The sequence below is a fragment of the Ascidia mentula genome, chromosome 4 (genome assembly GCF_947561715.1).
Source record: "Ascidia mentula chromosome 4, kaAscMent1.1, whole genome shotgun sequence".
In the NCBI taxonomy this organism is placed as follows: Eukaryota; Metazoa; Chordata; class Ascidiacea; order Phlebobranchia; family Ascidiidae; genus Ascidia; species Ascidia mentula.
The window spans coordinates 10527790-10549992 of record NC_138569.1 but is presented as its reverse complement, the minus strand read 5'-3'; the positions used below and the strand labels follow the sequence as shown (position 1 = coordinate 10549992).

Here is a 22203-nt window from a genome sequence, read left to right as displayed (position 1 = left end):
AAACGAAAACTTATGTACATTACAACAGTCTTTTTTACAGCAAATTGTTAATAAAAAAATCATGAACACTTGCAGATTAACTTTCATCCAATTAATGCCTAATGTTTTTTTCGTACTTGTACCGTTGCAACAATACATACGCAGCTTTGTATCTTGAGCTGCAACGAATACTGGAGCCTTTTTTAGAACTTTTTCTCATCGATAGTCGTTTCATCCCTTTGACAACATTGTGGCTTTTTTTTGCCAGCTGGTATATGTTGGGAATTATATTCATTGGAGGCGGTAATAAAACTTCGTTTCGGATGAAACGAAGCCACACGGCTGCTCTGTGTAGTTTCCATTGGATTTCAGCGTTACTAGTTGTTTCGTCGTAGCTCTTTGCCATCATCGCGATAAGCATATTGACCAACACCAAAATAACCGCCACGTGATAAACAGCAATAAGCGACCACGCGAAACCCTCTGTAATATAATGCCTTCCTGAAAGTGAGATTTGAGATGTATCAAAATAACCGTAAATAGCCCAATACAATATTTGCAAAGAATCCCAAACCCCAGTGAACAATACATCTCGAGAACATTCCAATGTCGTGGAATTATTACTTTCGCAAAACAACTCCTTTGCCGCATTGGTGCCATAATACCAATACAACTCGCTCAGGCCCAAACCGAATGCCGTTAGAACGAGTGCAAAGATGAAGAAAAATTCGATGACATTTTTCATCATACGGGCTAGTGAAACCTGAAGGGGACCAAGCCACCGGATGGTCCGGATTAGGTTAAGCACTCGAAGACAAACGAAGACGTATGCCCAAGACAGAAGCGCTTCTGATATTAGTTTGAGTTCTGTCGGTTCCCATTCATTTCTTCGTATTCTCTTCTGGTCGTTGTAGTGCTGACTGTATTCGATCGTTCTGGAACAACAACAAAACATTTTGCATTTACTCGAAATTTCGCTTGCAGAACTTGCTTTCGAGATTCGAAAACATTTACAACAGAAACCTGAGTAAAATGCTGGTGGTCATTAATAGAAGCTGGGCAAGGTCATTAATATTCCACCAATCTGAGATGTAAACCCTCAAACCCCGCTTGCATTGATGTAACTCTTCAATCCACTTTCCAATGACCCAAAACAGAATCAACCATTCCGCGGATGTTGGCAATGCCCCTAAATTTATGTAACATATTGTTTTCTGCATGTAAGTTGTCCGGTTTGTTGTCAAACCTAGATAGTCGTTTTCCACTGATCTGGTTGCAACGTTTACAAAGACAAGCAGGACAAAGGCAAAATCAGACATTAAATGACAGGCAAAAGCAATCGCAGGTTTTGTGATCAGCTCTAAATAATACAAATGATAATTGTTTGACATGGTAACACCGACTTGATTGTTGCAAATTGCAGCGACACACAAAAAGAGATTCATTGATAGTTTCAACTTCATTACACACAGCGGGTAGAAAATTTGTGCATTATAACTTACTGTTTTAACATAAAGTTTAAAAAAAAGAAACTGATCTTTTCTTATAAACTGAATGTTCAGAACATTCGTTAAGATTTGACAGATTCATAAATTGAATCATTTTTTTCTATCGACGAAAATTGATGAATATGTAAACCACCATGCAGGAGACCCCCAAACGTTTTGCACTACTGGCCGATTTAAGGCATGTAGTATAGGCCTGTGACCCTGTGGTTGGGCTCCTATGATATAATAGCTTCTTTTGTCCAAGTAAACAAATTATTTCGAATGATTCAGGTTAGCAAATTTGTCAAATAATTGAAACTTCGCCAAATTATCACGTGTTCCTTTGTTTTACTTGTAATATTTGTTAAATACTTTATGAATAATTTTTTGTACTTACTTCCAAGCCATGAGAGAGGGGCCAACAAGTAAAATATTGAAAGAAATGGGAAAAGTGATCCGATCACAAAATGCAGGAAAATCCAAATAAGCACATTACCTTGGTTCAACAACTTCGCACCTTCGTAGTTAATGTGTGTGATGCATTGCTGAAATAGCAGCATAATTAAGTATGTTAGTACAGGTGCTGTATCGAGTTTTGAAGGCAAACCTGTGAGTTGCGATGGGTAACAAATTGCAGTAATCTCAAATCAATTGCGCTTTTTAGCAGTCGGAGCTTTGTGGCAGTTGATGTAAGATCTTTTGGGTTTTCAACGTCTTCATTCGTGTACTTGCTTGCAGAGGGCCTGGGAAGCTTTTCCACTCTGCCTAAATTATTGATAAAGAATTCCGAGCCGGTCAAGTCCTGGTCGTCAGTGTTGCATTCAAAAAGACACAGGAGTTCGTTGGAAGATCGCACCTGAAATTGTATGGTACAATAATAATTTATACGTTGTAATTCGTTTTATACAATTTATGATCTGCTGCTTTCGTTACTTGATCAAGAAGATCACACATGTAGCTTTCTACAGTCTCTTCCAGACCCATGTAAAACTCGCTATGCTCAGGCTCCTCTTTTGCATTTTTTCGAATAATTTCAATGAGTTGAAGACAATGTTTGAATGGGTCTTTGAAACGATGCTTAAAAAAAGTAATAAATATGTTAAACGTAAAGTGCCTCACATATTTGATATAAGTTTTAAAACAAGACGGATGCAGGTAATTTTTGAGCTGAGGTTGTAACGTTTTGTGCACATGGACAACGTGTAAGTATATGTATAGTACTTATTCCTTGTAGGAAATTGTGTTCTACAGATACCTTTGTAACAGCCGCAATATAGGCAGGACTAGCTTTTGCTTTGCATATAATTTGTCGTTCGTTGGCAGTTTCCCAAAAGACACCGTCACGTAACTTCTGATCCTTAACCGCAGGTGAACCATGATTTAGTATTAAACGAGTTATGTAGAAAATTACCTCAATTTTGTAATCGTATTCAAATAGCAGGTCGACCATTTCGTAGTTTTTAGAGTGTGCTGCTAGGATCATTGGCGTAAACCCGGGGAAAAAGTAGTCGCTGGATTGAAGCTTTCTCTTATGGCAGATTTCTAACTTTTTTTCGTGATCCAAAATGGTTTTCGCGCCGTCTACAAACTTTTCTTTGATAGCGTGAAAGAGACAACTCTTGATGTTTATCTGCAAAAAACGTCAATGATTTTTAAAAAATACAACTTATCTCACTAGTAAGTTTATATGTGTGCTTTTGTTTTGTTAAACGGAGGTTTTACATTCACCTTACTCAATTGTAACGAAAACAATTATAAAAGGGTAAATTAGACCTCTTTGTCCAACAACACTTCACACATTGTCTTCGACTTATTGTTGATAGCAATTCTTAACGCGGATCTACCATCTTCATCGGTGCAGTTTATATCAATTTGCGTGTTTGTAACAAGGAATTTTACAGCATCCACTCGATCATTTTTCACCGCTATGATGAACTGTTGGTTCGGAGCACTGAAAAGTTTGATTTTTCAGTAAAACGGAAAAGACGACATGGATTTGGGTTTTGTCCTACCTCGTATTTTTACGAGCGTTTGGTGATCTTCGTATTGTTAAACTCTGTGAGCGTGCTATCATAAAACAATCAAGGTTGACATATAAAAATAATTCCACTCAAACTAAATATCTTTCTGCAGACGGGTTGCATTAGTGTTTTATTGCTCACCAAAAGACTTGAACTTGCTTGATTTTGGTGAAGTTCGCACTTTTTGAAACGACCGACGTCTTGCTACTCTGTTTTCATAAAAGATGCAAATAAATATTACTGGAAAAAACTGTGAATTTCAATATGTCGCATACATTTGGGCTGGAAACAATACTAACTTTTTTTGTGCGGACAAAGATAATGACTAAAAAAAACTAGGTCTGACTAAACCGATTATTTGGCCGGAAAAACAGCAATCGTGACATGATTAAGGTCGCACATCCTGCACTTGACTGTTGTTTTATTAATTAATGTTGAATAAATCGTGCACTTTGTATTGCTGTTTATTTTTCCACCTACAAAGCACATACCTTTCCGCTGCACGTTGTAAGGTCTCTTTGTTGTTAATTGCATACTTTCTCACTATAAACAAAATCAGCTTTCATCAAAACGTGAATAAAACAACAAATTCGAAAAGATCCTAATATTGGGATTCGGTCGAATAGTATAGATTTGTTTCAATTTGTCTCTAACATGTGTGCTTGAAGTGCATATGACACGGGAAATTGAAAATCTAAAATATTTACACAGGCAACCACAATTATAAAAATTTATGCGAAAAAAAGTATGTTTGAAAAGGCCGCGGGTTTTTGAGATGCAGATAATAAAAGCTGTGTTTGAACCGTTGTAAACGCAATCGCGCCAAAGTGACATAAAATGTGTGAGTAGTTGCGCAGCGCTATGCGCACATGAACTGGCAACTGCCGCAAGCGAGCCTATATAGATAGAGAGTAGTCACGCCTGTTTTGAAGAACAATTTTGGACCAAGACGTGTTTTTAGGAGAGCATTACCAGCAAGTCATTAAATCATACATTCATGTACGGAGAGCGTGTTTGTGGAAAATGTATGTTTTTCTTTCTCTGTGACAAAATGTGCGGTTCAGCAATATTTCTTGAACTACTGTAAGAGTTTCATGGCGCAAAAACATTGGAGAGCACTGATTTGAAATAATCCCCTAGCTCCATCACGCGGATGTTATTAAAAATAGTCCCCACCACATGAATGCTATATAAATAGTCCTCTAGCTTTATCATGCGAATGTTATTTAAATTTACTTATGTGGCTTGGCAACCACATAAAGTACTTGGGAGTTAAAATCCCAGTTAATTGGTATAAACCAGATATTTTCGATACAAATGTTGGATCGACTCTAAAAGAAATTTAAATTGCGACTAAACCCTGGCTGGCAAATCCCTTCCACTTTTAGGGAGAGTTACGATAATATAAGCATTAATCATACCCAAGCTATTGTACAAAATAAGTGGCATTCCGATTACAATTCCCTTAAGTTTAATAAAATCCATAAAAAAAACAGTTTACACTTATTTGGGATTCAAAGTGGGAGCGAGTAAGTAGAAATGTTTTATGCGCAATGGTTGAAGAAGGGGGAATAGATATGATAGACATTGAGTCTTATATAAAAGCACAGCGATTCTTTTGGTCAAGAAAAATTTATCCAAACGATGTGTGTAATTTTAATGACAAATATGAAATATTCACTAAATATTTGAACTCGGTTATGAAGTAAAAATTGTTTTGTTTTCTGACGCACTTTTTGACATGATGTTGCAGCAAACTATAAATATTACATTTACGAAGTCACATTTAAGTTGAACAAGTGGTTTTGATCACAACATTTTTTATCGCCCAGCATCATTTTGGTGTTTTTATTTGAAATAAGAAAAACCTACCTGTTGGCGGCGAACTGCTGGGGCTTTTGACAATTTTATAACTTCTTCTTCTAGATCTGTTAAAAACGCACTTTATTTTGTTAAATGCACTGGCCCTGTCTGTATAGCACACTAAACATTATTTTTATTGCTTGTATACGAATACATTTTGCCACACGCATTAATTCTTAACTAGTAAAAATTAATAAAACTAACTTTTTCCGATGCTTTGAAATGTCTTTTTCTTGTCTCAGGGTAAAGATGTCTCCCTCCGACTCCACTCTTCGAACTTGAAATAGTACAAAATCGTTAGAAACATTCACACACAATATCACGCATCAGAAAACTAAAAAAATACCTGCAAATTCATTTGATTCAACCGGGTCTTCAGTTTTCTTCTTTTTCCCGTACAATCCCCTGCCGAAGAGAAAATAAGGGTTCATTAGCATAAATTAGTTTCCTTGGGGAGGTATCCACCGAAACGTATAATTGTGTTTATTTCGTGGCGAGTCAGCTGGTTTTTACGTGACAGCTGCGAGTGAAAGTGTTTATCAGACCACAACTTTGTTAAATGAGAAAATGAAGTACAAATAGCCTTCCAAACAGAAGTGGATAAGGACGTTATGCGTTCCTTGTACGTGCATACCTTCGGGTTAGTTTTTAGCTTCCCTTCTTAACATATAATTACCTTCTGCGTTCCCCCTGGGTGAAAGAACTGGAACGAGCATAAAGTTTTGGTGTGATGCTTCCGGCTGCAAGTGCGTGCAAACAGGGAATATAAATTATGCAAAAGTGTAAGTTGTATAAGTGACTACGAACCTGGTTCATTTTTGAAGAAACTCCACATTGAATCGGAGAGCGAAGTTTTTGTCGAGAAATAAATGTCATCGCTATCAGAAAATTCCATGAGTAGGCCAGTCAACCTGTCACTGAGTGAACGCAAAACAATTTCGCCAAGCAAACCTGCTCAAAACGGTTTACCGCTTGCGCAGTCGTTTTGGTATGCGAGTACGAAACTAGGTCACGTTTGTAAGCCCCATTAACAACAGTATAACAGCGGGGTTACACCTACCACGACATTTTTAAATCTCGAATCTTGTCATAATGCGAAAATGCAAAACATATCCATTATTTTTTAAACGGCTGTGACCGAATAGATAAAGACAACATTTTAACAATAACACACCAATATTTTCAATGAGTGCTTGTTTAACTGTGTTTCGTTTGCAACGTTCTTTATCCGGAGTTGAACAACATTTGTAGTAAATTGTCCTTCGCAGTTACGAAAGTTTGATTTATTTTCGTGCCGTTGCCTTCAAACCAAACTTACCCACAGACTTTGCAGCTACTGGTCGACATATTTTTAAAAGCTTTAGTTACCCTTGATTTAGCACAGGAATTTTGACCCTTTTTCTATCGAAACTACGCCATAAAGACGACTACGTTGCATTCGTTTGCGTTCAATTCGTTTCGAAAAAAAATAAAAAAATCTGTGCGCTGCTTTCAACCTGTGACTTCCTGTAGTGGGTTATTGCAAATAGGCAACAAAACATAATCAAAGATTGTGATACAATTTGGTCTGCTGCTTAAACACTTTTAGTCCAGATTTTCCAGCAACAAAGTTCCACATCAAGTAACTTGTATCACCGAAACGCCGAAACACAAGAACCATCTGGTATTGCGGATTCAGTTAATCCGTATCTTCGCAAAATCCTGTGAAATTTATGAAGAAACAAACAATTTGTAATCTTTTTTCTGACAAATAACTTTTTATTTGCATTCGCCAAATCCGAACAAAGTTTTTCTTATTTAGGCTACGTAAGATTGAAAAAGCCTATACCTGTTGCAGTGTTTTTTTGACCGGCTAGTTACAAAGAAGTCCAAGCTGTGTTAAATTAATGCGATTTAACGATGTATCACTATCGTAATAACGTCATCAGGCATGATATACAGGTATTCGGTTAATCCCAAACTTTGCCTAATGAAAAATTTTGATTTGTCGTAAAATTTCCCAAAATATTCACATTTTGTTTCAATCACTTATTCAACAAAATTACGCCAGGATTATGACCTTTATTGCAGGCAAACATCGATAATTTGTACAATTTATTTTTGTGCTGTACTACTTTTCTCTTCTAGCGCCGCGTTCGTAATAAATGAAAAATCATCTGCGTGGTCTTCTCACTTCTAATCAGTTTGTAAACAGGGACAGTCCCATCTTAAGACAAGATCCCGTATTGTAATATATTGCGCAAAATACCTGCATGCCTGCTCCACAACGTGCAAGAAATGTATAATTTGGGAATTGATATTGGCACCTCTTCTATTAAAGTCACTTTGGTAGACCAATTTGGCATTCAGGTATTGTTTTTTTGCATGCTTGGATGAATTATTTTTGCACCCAATAAATAAACTGTGAAAGAAAAAATCATATGGCTTCACATATTCTAAAATAATGAAATGGCCGAACCATTTTGTCATACCTTTACATAAATTTACATGCTTAAGTTTTGTTATTGTCAGATCGCTAAACATTTTGTCATTAAGATTGAGATAAAAATTGATAATAAACCTGTTGTTTACAAGCATTTGCACATTTAAAATACAAATATATTTGAAATCTTTAGCAGGAATGCCATTTGCAGACTACAGATGCAGATGTTAAAAATACCTCACACCCAGAATACCATGAACAAAATGTTTCAAAAATTCTTCATTGTCTTGAAACTTGCCTAGATGTTTTTGCAAAAAAAGTTGGAACTGACAAATTAAACCATGTTGTTAATATTGGTAAAGTTATGTGTTTAATTTATTTGTAGTTTCACTTAAAAGTTCATAAAATTGCAGCTGTTTGTGGTCAAATGCATGGCTGTATGCTGTGGAACAGCCCATTGGGCGACACACTACTGAAATGTGACAAAACTTCGACTCTTATAACATGGAGAGATGGGCGTTGTGATGCAGACTTTTTGCAAACCCTTCCCAAGTCAGTAAATGCTACAAATCTATCCACAGGTTATTGTAAGCTTTGCCATAATGTGACACTTTTTGCACAAACCCTGGTTCATAAAGGTTTTGGATGTGCAACTATGCTATGGCTTAAAAGGTTCAATGGAAAGTTTCTAGAAGACTTCAATTCTTGTGGAACCATTGCTGACTACATTGTTGCTAAGTTAGCCCAAAATACAAAACTGGTAATGTCATACCAGAATGCAAATAGCTGGGGATATTTTAACTTACAAACAAACCAGTGGGATCACTCTGTGTGAGTAATCACTATACAAGTATTGTTTCAAGTTTTCTTATCCTTGAAATCCAGAATCTATGTTAAATCTACTTCAAAACAATAGTGTGGAATATTATGAAATGATAATTAATTTTAATGGATTATTTTGGTTTGAAAACGAACATAAGACTGCACATTTACCGATATTGTTTAATTTGGTTTGGTTATTTTTTTAAAAAGTTTTAATTTTTTTTATAATTTGCATATTTGGCCTAAAGTATATAAAAATGAAACTGTTTGTAATTTGCAATAATGAAATGTTAAACGACACTTGTCCTGATGAAGGTCTGTTGTATAACGACCGAAACGTCATCCAAACAAGTTTTCTTGCCAGATGAGCTTTAAATTATTGAATAATATGCCTGGCAGCATCAGCAACAAAATGTTAAACGTGTTTGTATATATGCTCAAACCAGGTTAAAATTGGCAAAATTTCCATTAAATTTGCTACCGGAAGCAGTTCCTCCAGGAACATGTGTTGGGAACATGACCAGACCATGGCATGGAATTTGCGAAGGCACTCGAGTTTATGTTGCTCTTGGTGACATGCAATGTTCCGTGTTGGCTTGTCGACCAAAAGAGAAAGAAGCAGGTTTCCGCTTTGTAAATTCGTTGATTTTGTTACCAACAGAATCGCCTGTAGGCCTTACTATTGCTTTGCAGTTATGTACGTGGGTACATCGTCACAAATCTCAATGACTGTGGATAAGGACAAATGTATAACTGCTTGCAATGACAAAGGTTTGCATGCTCTTGTACGATTTCACGATTTTTTTGTAAATTTAAATTTAATCTTTGCTACAGAAAAATCTGTACCGGTTTGTCGTGTTCCATTTTTCAAAAATCAGCATTTGTTAACTTATGCATCGTTGAATGGAGGCGCTGTGTTTGGAGAATATGTTCGAATGCTGAAGGCATGGACGAAAAGCTTTATCCCCAATGTTACTGAAGAGGAGATTTATGCTCGCTTGGTGGAGGACAAGAGCCAAGGCAACGTAGAAGGTAATTTCCCCTTATTTATCAGCTTAGTATTTTTTGTTTATCTGTGTTTTTTTACATTCTGTCGTAGCTAACCGTTTTCAAAACATATCATTTTCCTGTGATAAGCTTGCCATCTCGTTTTTACTTTAAATGAGTTCAATGCAAATGTCGCAGATTAATATGCCATCTCTGCGAACACAACATTGTTGTCAAAGTGATACATGAAATCAGGGAAAACATCAAGTGGTGTATTTGTCGCAATGTGTTTAGAAACTCAAACCAGGATGGAGTTTATCCCAAACCTTTTCGGCGAACGTCACGCGCCAGACATGCGAGCGACGTTGCGAAACATTAACGTTCAACACTTTAACGCGCCTGATATCGGCAGAGCAATTGCCGCGGGAATTCTCAGAAATCTACGGTCTGCTTTTGACGATGAATCACATGGGTTCACGCATGTATGGGCATGCGGAGGCGTCTTTGCAAAAAATCGTCTGTTTCGGGAGGAACTGAATACAGTTTTTGGGGATAAGACTGTATCACTGGTGCAGAATATTGACGCAGCTTATGGGGCAGGAATCTCGCTTTGCAAAAACTTTACGTGAAATGGAACGCTATGATAATATGTGATTATACCCCAGTAATTGTCTTGTTTTAACTTATGAGAACACAACACAATGGATAATTTCTCTCTCTTGGCTACAAAAGTTTTATTAAATTGCAATGTTTTGTCGTCCTACAACCGCCTTTGTCTTTGCAAACCGATCGCACGCAATGTTTGGGATCTGCGGTATCAATGCAATGCAATTCATCGGAAACTGGCTTGCCAAATTGTGCGGATATTGGCATAGAGCGACACGTATCTTATTTGCGGCCGCCTTCAAATGAAAACCTTTTTCTCAGTTTGAAAAGAGGTTTAGAAAAATGTTGGTGCACATTTGTTGCCCAAACATACTTTTTCCAGCATTATTTCCATAAAAATATGACTTTCGTGCAGCTTTGCTTCGCAGTATGTATTGTTGCAATAAAAACAAATAATTAGAGACTTGCATAAACAGCTGAGTAAAACTCTCGTTTTGTGTTTACATGTAAGCAGCGATACATTAAAGTGACAGGTGCGACTTTCGTTCCTGTAACACCTGTTCTCGCGCTGTAAACTGTTAAGCGTGGGCGAAGAGTCGACCAAGCCGAAAGGGGTGCTCACTCGACCAATGTCAGTTCAACTCTTTCTGCGAAAAATTTAAACGGACCGCAAGCAAACGTTCATAGGGAATAGTGGTGTTAAAACATTACAATATCACCTGGCCTTTGATATGCACAAGTGAATTAACGTTTGACACTAACTGAAAAGTAAAGGATGTGCTAATGAAGGTGGGAAAATCGGAGGCAGCGGAATTTTTCAGGTTGATCAAATTAACGCGAAGTAAAATTTGATATCATCCTTTCCACAATGTCATAAGCGAGACAGGGTTTCCCGGGAACGCATTGGTTGGCGGTGTTCGTGCGTTCGTTCGGATACGGCGACGCCTTACACCTCGTTGTGTTTGCGAGACACGCGCAAGTAGCCGGTAACACCTGGACTGAACGCCACGCGACGATTTATACTTGGGCGACCTCCACGCCAAATGAGATTATCACTCGCGGTCGTTCGTCATTTTGTCATTCTGATCAGAGGTTTTTCACAATCACCAGCTTAAAGGTTCATATCGTTATGCAGTCTCTGTGCTTTCTAATCATTAATCACAACTTCAAGAAGATTAAGATTTGTTTGGCAAAAGAAAACCATAATTGTTCATAGGATGGTTAATCATAAAAAATGACATAAAAAAAGTGAAAAAAACTATTACAACGCATTTAAACCTCGAACGTTTCCGGCGAAATTCCAATGACAAAGGATCTTTGCAACGCTGGTAAAGTGGTCGTGTGAAACCGGTATTATCAACTATGGAAAGGTGCGCACCAGGACATAACTGGTCGTGGGAACCAAGCGAAAGTTATCACCCTATTCATGGTTCAAAAGCAACGACAGAGTCATCTGTTGGCCGGGCTTTCTGAGTAATATAGTTTAAATGTGTTTCATTAATTCATTAATTTGTTGTGTACCACGAAATGTTATTTTCTGTGATGTTTGATTAAATAAATTGCTTGTTTACTTACAATTTGAGGGTTTTATGGCTACGTCATTGGTTTGCGTGGGGCTTGTACTAACAGGCCTTTCAATCTCTCTCACACACAGAAATTCACACAGCGCATCGCGTTACTTCAGAATCATTTCCTTTAAACTTGGTGTATTGTTGTTGTGATTCACGAGGAAGGTGTGAGAATCCGCATTCCAATATGCTTTCAAAAACCAGTTCGCGCGCGCAGAACCTTCTGGAAATGTGAATCACCCACGACTGCGATACCCATTACTCGCGACCACGCTAGAAACACAGCTCCCCTTGATGTGGGGGCGACCGTCTTAAAAAAACAGGCGGCGATGTTATTACTTTCTCTAACATTTTCGCCTTTCGTTTTAACGTGGGCAGTCAGGCGGTAGCTATCAAGTCGCGTTCGCGACATATTTATTCATAGGTTGTCTTACATCGCTGCTGGGGCATGACGCGTGCTGTGGAAAGCGGCGCTAGATGCCAGTTCGCTTTGATGTATTCAATGACGATAGGCAGGTGTAGCTACAAGCTTGTTTTTCCAAGGCGGCGGAATGGTGCGCATTTTTTGAGCCAACTGACCACATTAGGTGCAATTTCTAAATATGGCAGTTTGAACCATCATACTGCCCCTACAAAAACGGTCGTCGTTCCCAAAATTATGCCTCCAAAATGACGATTGGTTACATTCGTGGACACGTAGCGCAGTTGCCACATAAAACTGAAGTCACTGTGACCCCAAATCGTGCGTCACTGAAGTTGTAAGCAATTAACTAATTTTCGTCAGACCTCGCGTTCGTTTTAAGGCGCCGCTGCAAAGGTCGTTAGGCTGCAAAAATTGGCCACCCATTTCCTGTCGCTTTGATGCCGCTCCCCACATACTTGCGAGATGGCGGCAACTAAAACATTTGTTACCCTCATAACTGTAAGATGTTGATTTCCGTTTGATTCATAACTTCGTTGAAACTACGGCGCTGCGGTGGCGGATTTAACGTATTTTTCGTCAAGCCAACGCAAGTTTTCTTGGTTTTATTTTATTTAATTGTGCAAAAACAACGCAATAGGAAACATATTTTCAAATAACGACATTTCAATGCTGTTTTAACCCGAAGCGCATTGAAGATCAATAACGAAAATGTGTGAAGACCACGTGTAATATAGTTTGCACAGATGTATTGACGCACATAATCAACCACATTCCAATAAATATAACAAATCTACATGTGTATAAATAGTACGACTCATTTCAACGATGCAATACAATAGTGAAGAAAGAAATAAATAGGAACGTAGATCATTTATGGTGGTATTGAGAAAATTCGATATATTCAAGTCCTGTCGGAGGATTTAAACGCAAACTTGATGACAAACCTTTAAAACCAAGAAAACGTTACAGTTAGACGGTGTTTTCAGATATTTTTCCACTCACATCCGATGATGCGAAACAACATTGGCACAGTGTTACAATGAACATCACACATTACAAGGTAAAAAATGATACATGTGCTAAAGACAAGGGCAATTGCAAAATCATAAAACACACAGGCAAGTTGCGCTACAGCAGCTTCGCGTTAAAGTTGTGTCATGACCCGTAAATCTGATCCATTTGGCACGTTTGTTTGCCATGTGGTGTGAAGAGACTGTAATGTAAATGAAGAATGATGTGGGCAGTGGTAAAAAATATAAACATCAAAGAGCATGATATGTAGTATGCAAGTGTGTGTGTAGTGTTTGAACTGTTCTTTCGGAGTACGTGCATGGTCCATTCCTCAAGTATGAACAACCTCACTTTTCATGTGGTTCTAACGCCTTGTTTCTCGCAGAGCATTCTTGTAAGGTTTTGTGCAACAATTTGCAGTTTATCATCGCCTTCTGGTTAATTTGCTCGTCATCACCGATTGTCCAATCGTCTTGGCAGCCATTGTGCGTTTTTCTTTTTCCATGATATTTTTCGACCTCTTTTGGGTCGACCTTTCTTCGTTAGTGCCAGGAAGAAGCCCCTCCTTTTGCGATGGTTGCTGTACATATTCGAGGCATATGAGCTGTATCGATTTTCTTCGAGGTTTACCCGAAACGCGCATTCCACATGATAGGAACGCTGCAAGTAAAAAGTTACATGTTAGTCTCTTGATTTCCCACGCAACAAAAAAAAACAGCTGCGACAACTTAGTGGTCTTCTTGTAGCGAAGAAAGGAAACAAAATCGAAAGTTTAAGCAACGGTTGAACTGTCCGGCGAAGCTTTCATTTGGTTTCAAATGACCGACACAATGACACAAAAACAAATCAGAGTTTTTTAAAGCGCCTCGCGGTAGCAATAACGCCAAAGTGTATAAATAGTTTGCTAACCGCAATTCAAGTGTTCCCGATATAATTTTGGAAGAGAGGTTTTGTTCAAATCGCGGAAACAGTCCGTGACAAATTACCCGCTACATTTTTGTTTCCCAATCTCTATTTTTATTTGCACGGGGTAGAATTTTGAAACTTTGCGGTTGCCCAAAGAGGAATCAAGGACTATGGCTGACGCAATGCCTTTCTCCGCTTTTCAAGTACCATTCAATATGCTAAGAGAAACACTTGTTGAGCATTTGGCACCAAGACTGCAGGGTTGATTATCTGACAGAATAGGAAGGCTTATTAGGTCATAATCCCAATTTTGGAGGTCTGTTACGAAATGGCTCACAAATTTCAAATCAATCAGGCAGCCAACTGTGTACAGAAACAAAGTCAGGAATTTGACTTATATGCCCAATAAGGACGAATGGTGACTGAAGGTCAGTTTTAAGTTGGATTACCAAAAGATACTCGTAATTGGGATTTGGCGTTTAAATTTGAAACTTTTCATTTATTACTTGATCTACAAATAGCCTATAGCATTTATCAGTTGACCAGTTTTGTGTAGTTTTATGCTGTGAAGCAAACTGAAGGCACAGCTACAGTGAACAAAACGTCATATTTATCATTTCATAACTTATGATGTAATCTTGAACTAACGTTGTTTTTAATGTTGTTACACCGCCATCCCAGCAATTTTAAAAAGAACGTTTAGGTGGGGTCCATTTACAATTTCACGTTCCGGTGGGCTCTTGAAGTAGAAAATATTTTACCAATACCGCATACATTGTGGCTAAAAAAACGTCATATGTTGAAATGGTCACGTATTGTTCGCATCGTGTGAGTAATTCAACTGTCAAAAGAAACAACTTGGGCTTTGTGTGTCATCGCCATTGCGTAAACCTTCTTAACCGTGCAGAGCGACTTAACTTTCGCTTCGTTTTAAGCTAACGTTTATGCCATGACCACAGCAAGGTTGATTGATGCGGTAGCGTTTATCAACCAACCGTGGCGGGTTGCTAAACAAGGGATTACATGTATGCAAGTGGCCGCAAGTTGATCTTCGTTTGATCTCCCCTTTTTGACTTTCGTGCGAACAGTCCGTATCCCCCCCAAAAAACGTTGATATTGTAACAATAGCAATATCACTTTGTCAACAGTTCTGTCTCGGAAGCGCAGTGTGTTTGGGGTCACGAGCACCTTTGATTCGAGTTGCGTGTTATTTTGGACGTTCGGCATTCCAAACAACGTTACGATAAACATGTTGTTTCCACCCGCGTCATCAGGTAATTGCCCACTTCCAGTTGTGGCATAGAAGACGATGTATTCAATACGCACTTTATCCATTTATACTGCGACGTGTATTGCCGAGATTAACTGGTCTCCATACCCACTTTCGATAAAACATATTAAAATGGATCAAGATTATTCCTAAATCTGCGCTTAAGGTAAAGCCATAATTGCGAAACGGTGCAGCGGTCGTTACATGTTTACAGTAAACGGACACTCCGACCCGTCTATTGACTGAAGAACGAATCGGAGTCGGGTTCAACAATTTTGGTATGGGATGTCCATGCAATGTTGGGCAACAATTTGGACACGAGCCGAACGAATTGTTTTATTGGCTATTAAAGCGACTTACCGCTATTGTGTTACATTTATTGGATATCACATTTGTCACGTAGTAACGGCGACTTTAATTTTAGAATCGGAAGCAAAACAAACCATAATGTAAAACAGGCCAATTTTACTTTCGCGCAATATTTGTAATTTTTAAGCAATCTCATTTCGTGAACGCAATATTTTGATTCCTTAACCTATGAACTCAGAGTAAAATTTGTCAGTTATTTTGAAATGCAATACAATAAACAAATTTGAGAAAAGGTCCTGATAAATATTGATTAATTTTTCGTAATTCTCCAAAATTTTTAGTTTGTTCTTTCCTAATATAAAGTTGCGAATTTTGTTGCCAAGACCACACAAGGTCGTTGAAATATTGAATTTTTATCGATACGACTGATGTTTAAGGGTGAAAAAAACGATTTCCTATACTTTTTGGCGCTTGTGGCGGTCCGTGACGTTTGTACTTTTCAAAAAGTCGACGACCCGGGACGAAGCTAATCGTTTTGGGTCGTGGTAACATAGGTACCGACGGCAAATTGTTTTATTGCCTCCCGGATAAGCGACCCTTGGCACTGCAGCGTTGCTGCAAAACTTTTGCTGTGTTTATACCACTTTGGTATTGAAGGTGGTCTGTTACACTTTACATTAAAGTTTAGGTTTCGTTTAAGTGATGTGTCTCCACTTACCCGTGTAAAGAGTCTTCCCTGTCGGTTCATGCAAAGAAAGAGTTTGTGCGCGACACTCTGAATCGACACCACGCTGATGGCGACGCTTGAAATTTTCATCACACCTGAGGAATCAAAGAAATTCCGTTAAGTTCGCGCATTTGTAAGAGAAACTTTTGTTCCTGGAATCCGGGGTATTTATCTTTACAAATCCACGTTAACTACCAAGCGGTTTGGTTTTTGATGACAACGATCTCCTGTCAAGTTCTCCAAGCGTCGCGGGTATCAGCCAACTTAATCTTGATTGAAAACCGATGCGAAACATTTGGCGGTCTGAGTGTGTTTGCGTCCCAACAACAACCAACCTCGAAAACCCGCCCTGCTTCCCCATTGCGGTGTCGTGTTTCTGTTTGTCGTTAACTTAGCTTTCCACCATCCGCCCTGCTTGTTTTAGGAAGTAACAAAGTCGTATAGCTGACTGTTACTTTTTTGACGGCGAAAGCAAATTGGAGGAGAATAATGATTGTAAGCTTTTGTTGGCGCAACCGACTCGCTCGTGCCGATTTTGAGTGTACTGTGTGGCTCTTTTTTCGTCGATGGATCGCGTAATTGAACGCCATAGAGACAGCCATAATGTTTGCAAATCTCGAATTGTATCATCAGCTAATACATGATACATTAAATACCACACGTCAACACGGACACGGAGCCGCTAAATTTAGCGGCCAGTGTTGGCTGTGCTGTTCAGCAACTGTCAAAGTTTATCGATTTGAATACCTTCTTTGGCCATTGTCCGGTGCCGCACAATGCTTTATCGTGTAAACTTTCCCCCCTTTATTTTGTGGCAAGACAAGGAGGGAGGTTTGTAGCATTGAGGCAACATCAAATATCTTAAACAGCGCAACGCGTCTTGATCGCAAAACACACAAAATATCCACGCCGCCGAATCACAGGCCGTCCGTCGAAGTGCGTCACATCTAAAGACAGCCAGGTGAAAGCGTTCCGACGATTCTTTGTCGTATTCAGGTATAAAAATGCTCAACAAGTGTCGCGGAGGTTCGCCTCTTTTGTGAGACCCAAAGATTAGTCTAATGTCTCAATTTTCGAGTTTTATTGCCCGCCGGGAACGTCAAAAAGGGATAAGGATTGTGTCACTCGCCATGAAATCCGGATTCCTTGGCTCTGCGCTAATTTCCCTCATCGAGTAATAGAATATGAAGGGTGTTGTGTCGGTACCTCCAGTTACTTTACCTTATCTGGCTGTGTTGGAATACTCCCAAGCTACGACGTAACCGCGCAATGTCATGGAAACCGGCGACACTGGGTGACGAAATGTAAAGCTATGTCATTGAATGAGAGTGCGAGTGGTAATTGAGGACGATCATGTTGGCATTGTTTGTGAAATGAGCAACAGGTGAACTGCGTGTAGCTCCAAACATCGCACTTCCCTTGTAACGCTTTGTTTCTGACGATTCTTTCATGAAGGATCACGTTGCATATTTCCGATTGTTTCGCGGCCTCATTTAATTTGAGGTTTCCGCTCGACGACTACTGTCGCCATTTTAGCGAAACCCCAACTAACGACGTATCACGCACGGGCCTAAAGCGACGCGTTGACCGAAAGAAATTTAAAGTTTTAGGCACGCGCGGAAAGAATAATGGTCTGTTACCGCCTTGTAATATTTCTCCCGCCCGCCGTGTAACCTGTATGGCATTAATTCGTTACGCCCCATTGGTCGGAACTAGGTTTTGTCCGTGGTCCACATCAAAGCGTAGAAATTATCGTGACGTAAAGGGTGGCCTTTTGCCGAACAGGTGGCGACGTTGGCGTTAATTATTGAGCTTCTACGTTCCATTTTACCCTATACGTCGACGGCAAATATAGAAATTACACCTGTTCGTTGCTTGCTTATATATGCTGTGGTAGGTGGCGTTGCCTAAATAGTGGTTCTCGTTACACTGTGCAGGGGTCTGGCGCACCATGATAATATATTTGCTGTTGCGAAGTGATACCTCGTCAAACTATTATTGCGCCTCGTGCGACAAAGATAATGTATCCGGCCCTCATATGTCGCCCTTATTGTCCGGGCAGAAATACCACAAACAAAGACGCCCGCGCATGTTATTTTTGAAATATCACATTACTTTTTTGACACGGTGCTTAATTAATTTTCAACACCCGACCAGCAGCTTTCTGTACTTTCGCGACATCTACCTGGTAGTGTTTAGCGATTGCTGATAACCCCGATGTGCTCGGTTTGTTGTCGCAAATCAATCGACGTAACGGCGATTCGAATGCGTCAACGCTTGTCCTCTCTCGCAAGGCGAGGAAGAGACATTTCAATACCAACAACAAACTTGCACTGCCCGCGAACTCGACCAATCGGTTTATAAGGCGCTTGATATGACGTTTACCCCGCGTGTTTAGCCTTGTCGCGATTAGCGGAAACGACCGGCGTTAAAATAGCTCGAGGAGCGATTCGCGCACGTTACTGAACACAATCGGAAATTCCGTGTTTATGTTTTTTCTTCCGCAGCAGTCAAACTAAATTGCTCAACCAAAACTGACGAACCATATCCTCCGCAATCGTACGTTACGTTTTGTGCGTAGGACCGGCCCCCGTAATGTTGTTATCATGCTCTGTGCACAGGTGTAGATCGTTGTGTTCCGATTCCCACCTCAACGAGCGCTAAAATCAATTACAGTTCGTGCGAAAACTTACTGTCACGTGTTTCCCTGTGTCTTGCTTTGACTGCCCCATTCCTTCGGATTTCCAAGTGATAGCCTTTTCCGATTGGACAATATAGCCGCCTTTCCCGCACAGTACCTCGAAAATGGTCGATGTTCTGTTTGTTGCTGGGATTCACGATTGTAAGCAAATCATCAGTTGTTATCTTTTGGCTGCTTATTGGATCTTCATAGACAGTCATGAATGGCATTTTCAATGTTGGAACACGGTTGTTTCTTCTTTCGCTGCTTCTGCGTCCTGTCCGCGACAGATTTCTCTTTCGTGAAGACACGAAATCGGTGAAAAGTAAGCAAACAATCAGCACAACCCATGTGAATCGTGTGGAGAACACGAGCATTTTCATCTTGCATGTGGGCGTAATACGTGTTTTCAGTTTAGAGGGTGACTTATTTCTGTTGCTTCTCCTGCAAACAAAATTGGCAGTATTACTTTCTGCAATAAAAACAGCTCAACTACAACAACTTTTTCTAAAGAAACCGTTATGTCCTCTGCGCCTCTGTTCGCTCGCGAAGGATTGCATTCGCCGTGGGTCAGGGAATTGATTTAAAAACCCAGGGCAGCAAGCGAGGAAAAAATTAGGAACTATAGGCTCCGCGCAGGCGAGAGAAAAGGAGCGAGTTCGAGAGAATCGGAAAGAACGGTCAGGTAGTCTTGGCTTGAATTCTTGTAATTGGCACCGATCAATTCTACGTGCTATTTTGTGCTACGCCTTGCACAAACTACATCTGCCGTGTACCCAATTAGCAATGGTTATGTTTGCGTCATCCCAGACTCAACATTTTATTTTCCCGCCGCTACAATATAATACAGTCGGTAATACTTATTGCATAATACTACCATTCGACTTGTTAAATTAACTGAATTTCTCGCAAATGTCGCTTTCTATTTCATCATCAGCAAATCGAGAAACCTGCGACGGTTGAATGTTCCGGCTTTTTGCCGTTCCACTGGGCGAATTCCACAGCATTGTTTTGAAGAAATTCCTCTCTTGTTAGGGTTGCGTGTGTTCTTTGGAGGAGCGCTGTAACAAAAGCTTCAAACCATTTCAGACATCGACCATCCAAGTTTGGCAGATTGATTCTCCTCTGAGTAACCATTCTCTTGTTGTCGCCGCGACGAGGTCGACCATTGAGATTTTGATCTGATTGTGAATCAGTGGAAGCTGACCGGACCTTGAGGGTTTTTACGTAATCGTTAATCCCCGACAATTTATTTGAAGCTGCTTTGTACAAACTTTTTCAAAGTTATCACGCGTGCAAGCCATCACGTTAAAATTTATTGAAAATAAATCGGACATCCAAATAGTCAGCATCCTGGCTTGGAGGAATTCCTATCAGGGTTACATCAAACCATCGCTTGTTGATGTGGTGCCACAACAACGCGCCCCGTCAACAGTTTTGTCGCGCCGCTGTTTATTTTGTTCGCGATTTCGGGGCGACTACTTATTGCCTGGTACGCCCCGGTCGCTTTGTAGCGCGACGCGAGACATGTTCGTCCCAGGTGAGCACAAAAGCCTTTCGGTTACCATTCACAACAACGGGCGCATGCTGATCGGCTGATATATGGTTTCAAGTTATATCTGGTTTCGAATCGAGCGCTCATACCTAAACTGCTTGTCAGTCGCAGCTTAATAGGGATCGAATTGCCAGAGGTCAAATTACGTGACCGAGCACTGGCGATGTATGTCCTTCGATGGTAGCGTAACACTATGTGTATGTTGGCATGGTTTGGTTAACAATTTGGGTCGAAGCGTTGCTATTATAGGGAAATATGCTGGTGCCTGCCTGAAATGGTATATTGCGACTGTGTTGGTTTAGTTTAATCAGCTATAACATGTTTTTTTTTATTATGGTGCAGTCAGGGTAATTAGTCACATCTTCATTTAGTAATCTGTCATCTTTTCAACTGCATATTCCTCATCTACAACCACTGCAACGAAAGGACCTGATGGCTGATCAGTTAACCGAGGAACAAATCGCAGAATTCAAAAGTGCTTACAAGGCATACGCAAAAGAAGAAGATGGCCCGGTTAGCAACAAGGACATAGGGACAGTGATTCGCTCGTTAGGGTTTTACCCGAGCGAAGCAGAGATTGCTGCTATTTTGGAGGAAGCGGATGCTGAAGGAATGGGATGGGTTGACATTGCTGACTTCCTCAACGTGATGGCAAAAAAGAGCAAGGATCCGATATTTACGGACGACGACATTCGGGAAGCTTTTCGCGTTTTCGACAAGGAGGCTAATGGTTTTATTGCCGCTGCTGAACTTCGCCAGGTGATGACCACTATTGGCGAAATATTGACGGAAGAGGAGGTGGATGAGATGATAAGAAATTCCGAGGTGGATGGCGACGGTCAAATCAACTATGAAGAGTTCGTCACGCGAATGATGGCGAAGCAACAGTAGCAACTTTTTCTTTTGGTATTGCTGTATAAAGAAGAATTTATGTATGCGTTTTACAACGAATGGTGCAGTTAGGCAATTTACTGCCCAATTGATACCTTACTTTTTTGTGACAATGCGAAACCGAATTGCGCGAAAATTTTGTACTACACACACTTCCATTATACCTTTAAACTGCCAACAAAACGTTTTTTATTGAAACAATTCTTTCGTTAACAGGACGTTATACAATAGCGTAACAAAATAGAATCGATTCCACATTTATTCATAATGGTTTAATAAACAGATAATTATTCAAAACAGGCTGTTTATTAGGTGCGACATTTTTCCGAGTTGGAATAATGGTGGAATCTAAATTTGTGAATTACAAGCGTTGACTTCATGAAGTTACGCAGATTGTGTGTATTCCGCTCAGCGAAATATATTGGAGAAACACTTAAGTGAGAACAAATGACTGGAATGCTGTTTACTCTTTTTTTACAATTGGGGGACTTGCTTGACACTATATAGGTTGACGTCAATGGCAAACGATACCCAGTTAAAACTGTGTTCCGTTTGAATGGAACAAAACCCCGGGCGAACTCTAGAAATACGTTGTCCTGTTCAAAAACAATTGGTTCGGCTCTCGACATGGCAGAAAGCACAGTGCGGTGAGATCAGACAACCACCGTCGCTAAA

The 22203-nt window shown here is 39.8% G+C and overlaps 3 protein-coding genes and 1 pseudogene across 7 annotated transcripts; 2 read left to right on the top strand and 2 right to left on the bottom strand.

Annotated features, from left to right (window-relative positions):
* Nucleotides 1–91: 91 nt before the first annotated feature.
* On the bottom strand, nucleotides 92–6245 carry LOC145898068 (short transient receptor potential channel 5-like). The gene is made up of 15 exons (XM_082986509.1): nucleotides 6158–6245; nucleotides 6027–6090; nucleotides 5697–5755; nucleotides 5555–5627; nucleotides 5360–5415; nucleotides 3979–4030; nucleotides 3240–3417; nucleotides 2878–3096; nucleotides 2688–2823; nucleotides 2400–2530; nucleotides 2074–2322; nucleotides 1864–2011; nucleotides 1226–1339; nucleotides 1003–1168; nucleotides 92–914 (listed from the first exon to the last, which is right to left on the bottom strand). Exons 1-15 carry the CDS (start codon nucleotides 6243–6245, stop codon nucleotides 92–94), a joined length of 2556 nt encoding a protein of 851 aa, XP_082842635.1.
* Nucleotides 6246–7557: 1312 nt separating this feature from the next.
* On the top strand, nucleotides 7558–21130 carry LOC145899594 (sedoheptulokinase-like). 5 transcript variants are annotated; one of them, XM_082988448.1, is made up of 8 exons: nucleotides 7558–7699; nucleotides 7966–8128; nucleotides 8186–8353; nucleotides 8411–8603; nucleotides 9041–9216; nucleotides 9288–9365; nucleotides 9429–9626; nucleotides 9876–11180. In XM_082988448.1, exons 1-8 carry the CDS (start codon nucleotides 7628–7630, stop codon nucleotides 10208–10210), a joined length of 1383 nt encoding a protein of 460 aa, XP_082844574.1. In that variant the 5' UTR covers nucleotides 7558–7627; the 3' UTR covers nucleotides 10211–11180. The 5 variants fall into 5 exon arrangements, with proteins under 5 accessions (XP_082844574.1, XP_082844576.1, XP_082844573.1 ...); XM_082988450.1 differs by lacking the exon at nucleotides 9876–11180 and adding an exon at nucleotides 21009–21130 and having other exon boundaries at nucleotides 8186–8603; XM_082988447.1 differs by having other exon boundaries at nucleotides 7969–8128; nucleotides 8186–8603.
* LOC145899595 (fibroblast growth factor 4A-like) lies at nucleotides 12853–19547 on the bottom strand. The gene is made up of 3 exons (XM_082988452.1): nucleotides 19096–19547; nucleotides 16394–16497; nucleotides 12853–13850 (listed from the first exon to the last, which is right to left on the bottom strand). Exons 1-3 carry the CDS (start codon nucleotides 19463–19465, stop codon nucleotides 13644–13646), a joined length of 681 nt encoding a protein of 226 aa, XP_082844578.1. The 5' UTR covers nucleotides 19466–19547; the 3' UTR covers nucleotides 12853–13643.
* LOC145899596 (uncharacterized) lies at nucleotides 21070–21930 on the top strand (annotated as a pseudogene).
* The last annotated feature ends 273 nt before the right edge of the window (nucleotides 21931–22203 follow it).

What these genes read in the sequence shown, in the direction of transcription:
- LOC145899594 (XM_082988446.1), top strand. Translation starts at nt 7,628, where the DNA reads ATGTATAATTTGGGAATTGATATTGGCACCTCTTCTATTAAAGTCACT. An exon ending in AAACCATGTTGTTAATATTG is followed by an intron (nt 8,129 to 8,185) that starts GTAAAGTTATGT and finishes ATAAAATTGCAG; the next exon opens with CTGTTTGTGGTCAAATGCAT. An exon ending in AACTGCTTGCAATGACAAAG is followed by an intron (nt 9,366 to 9,428) that starts GTTTGCATGCTC and finishes TCTTTGCTACAG; the next exon opens with AAAAATCTGTACCGGTTTGT.
- LOC145898068 (XM_082986509.1), bottom strand. Translation starts at nt 6,245, where the DNA reads ATGGAATTTTCTGATAGCGATGACATTTATTTCTCGACAAAAACTTCG. An exon ending in AATACGATTACAAAATTGAG is followed by an intron (nt 2,824 to 2,877) that starts GTAATTTTCTAC and finishes CCTGCGGTTAAG; the next exon opens with GATCAGAAGTTACGTGACGG. An exon ending in CAATTTCCTACAAGGAATAA is followed by an intron (nt 2,531 to 2,687) that starts GTACTATACATA and finishes ATCGTTTCAAAG; the next exon opens with ACCCATTCAAACATTGTCTT.
- LOC145899595 (XM_082988452.1), bottom strand. Translation starts at nt 19,465, where the DNA reads ATGAAAATGCTCGTGTTCTCCACACGATTCACATGGGTTGTGCTGATT. An exon ending in ACACAGGGAAACACGTGACA is followed by an intron (nt 16,498 to 19,095) that starts GTAAGTTTTCGC and finishes TTGATTCCTCAG; the next exon opens with GTGTGATGAAAATTTCAAGC. An exon ending in AGGGAAGACTCTTTACACGG is followed by an intron (nt 13,851 to 16,393) that starts GTAAGTGGAGAC and finishes TTTTACTTGCAG; the next exon opens with CGTTCCTATCATGTGGAATG.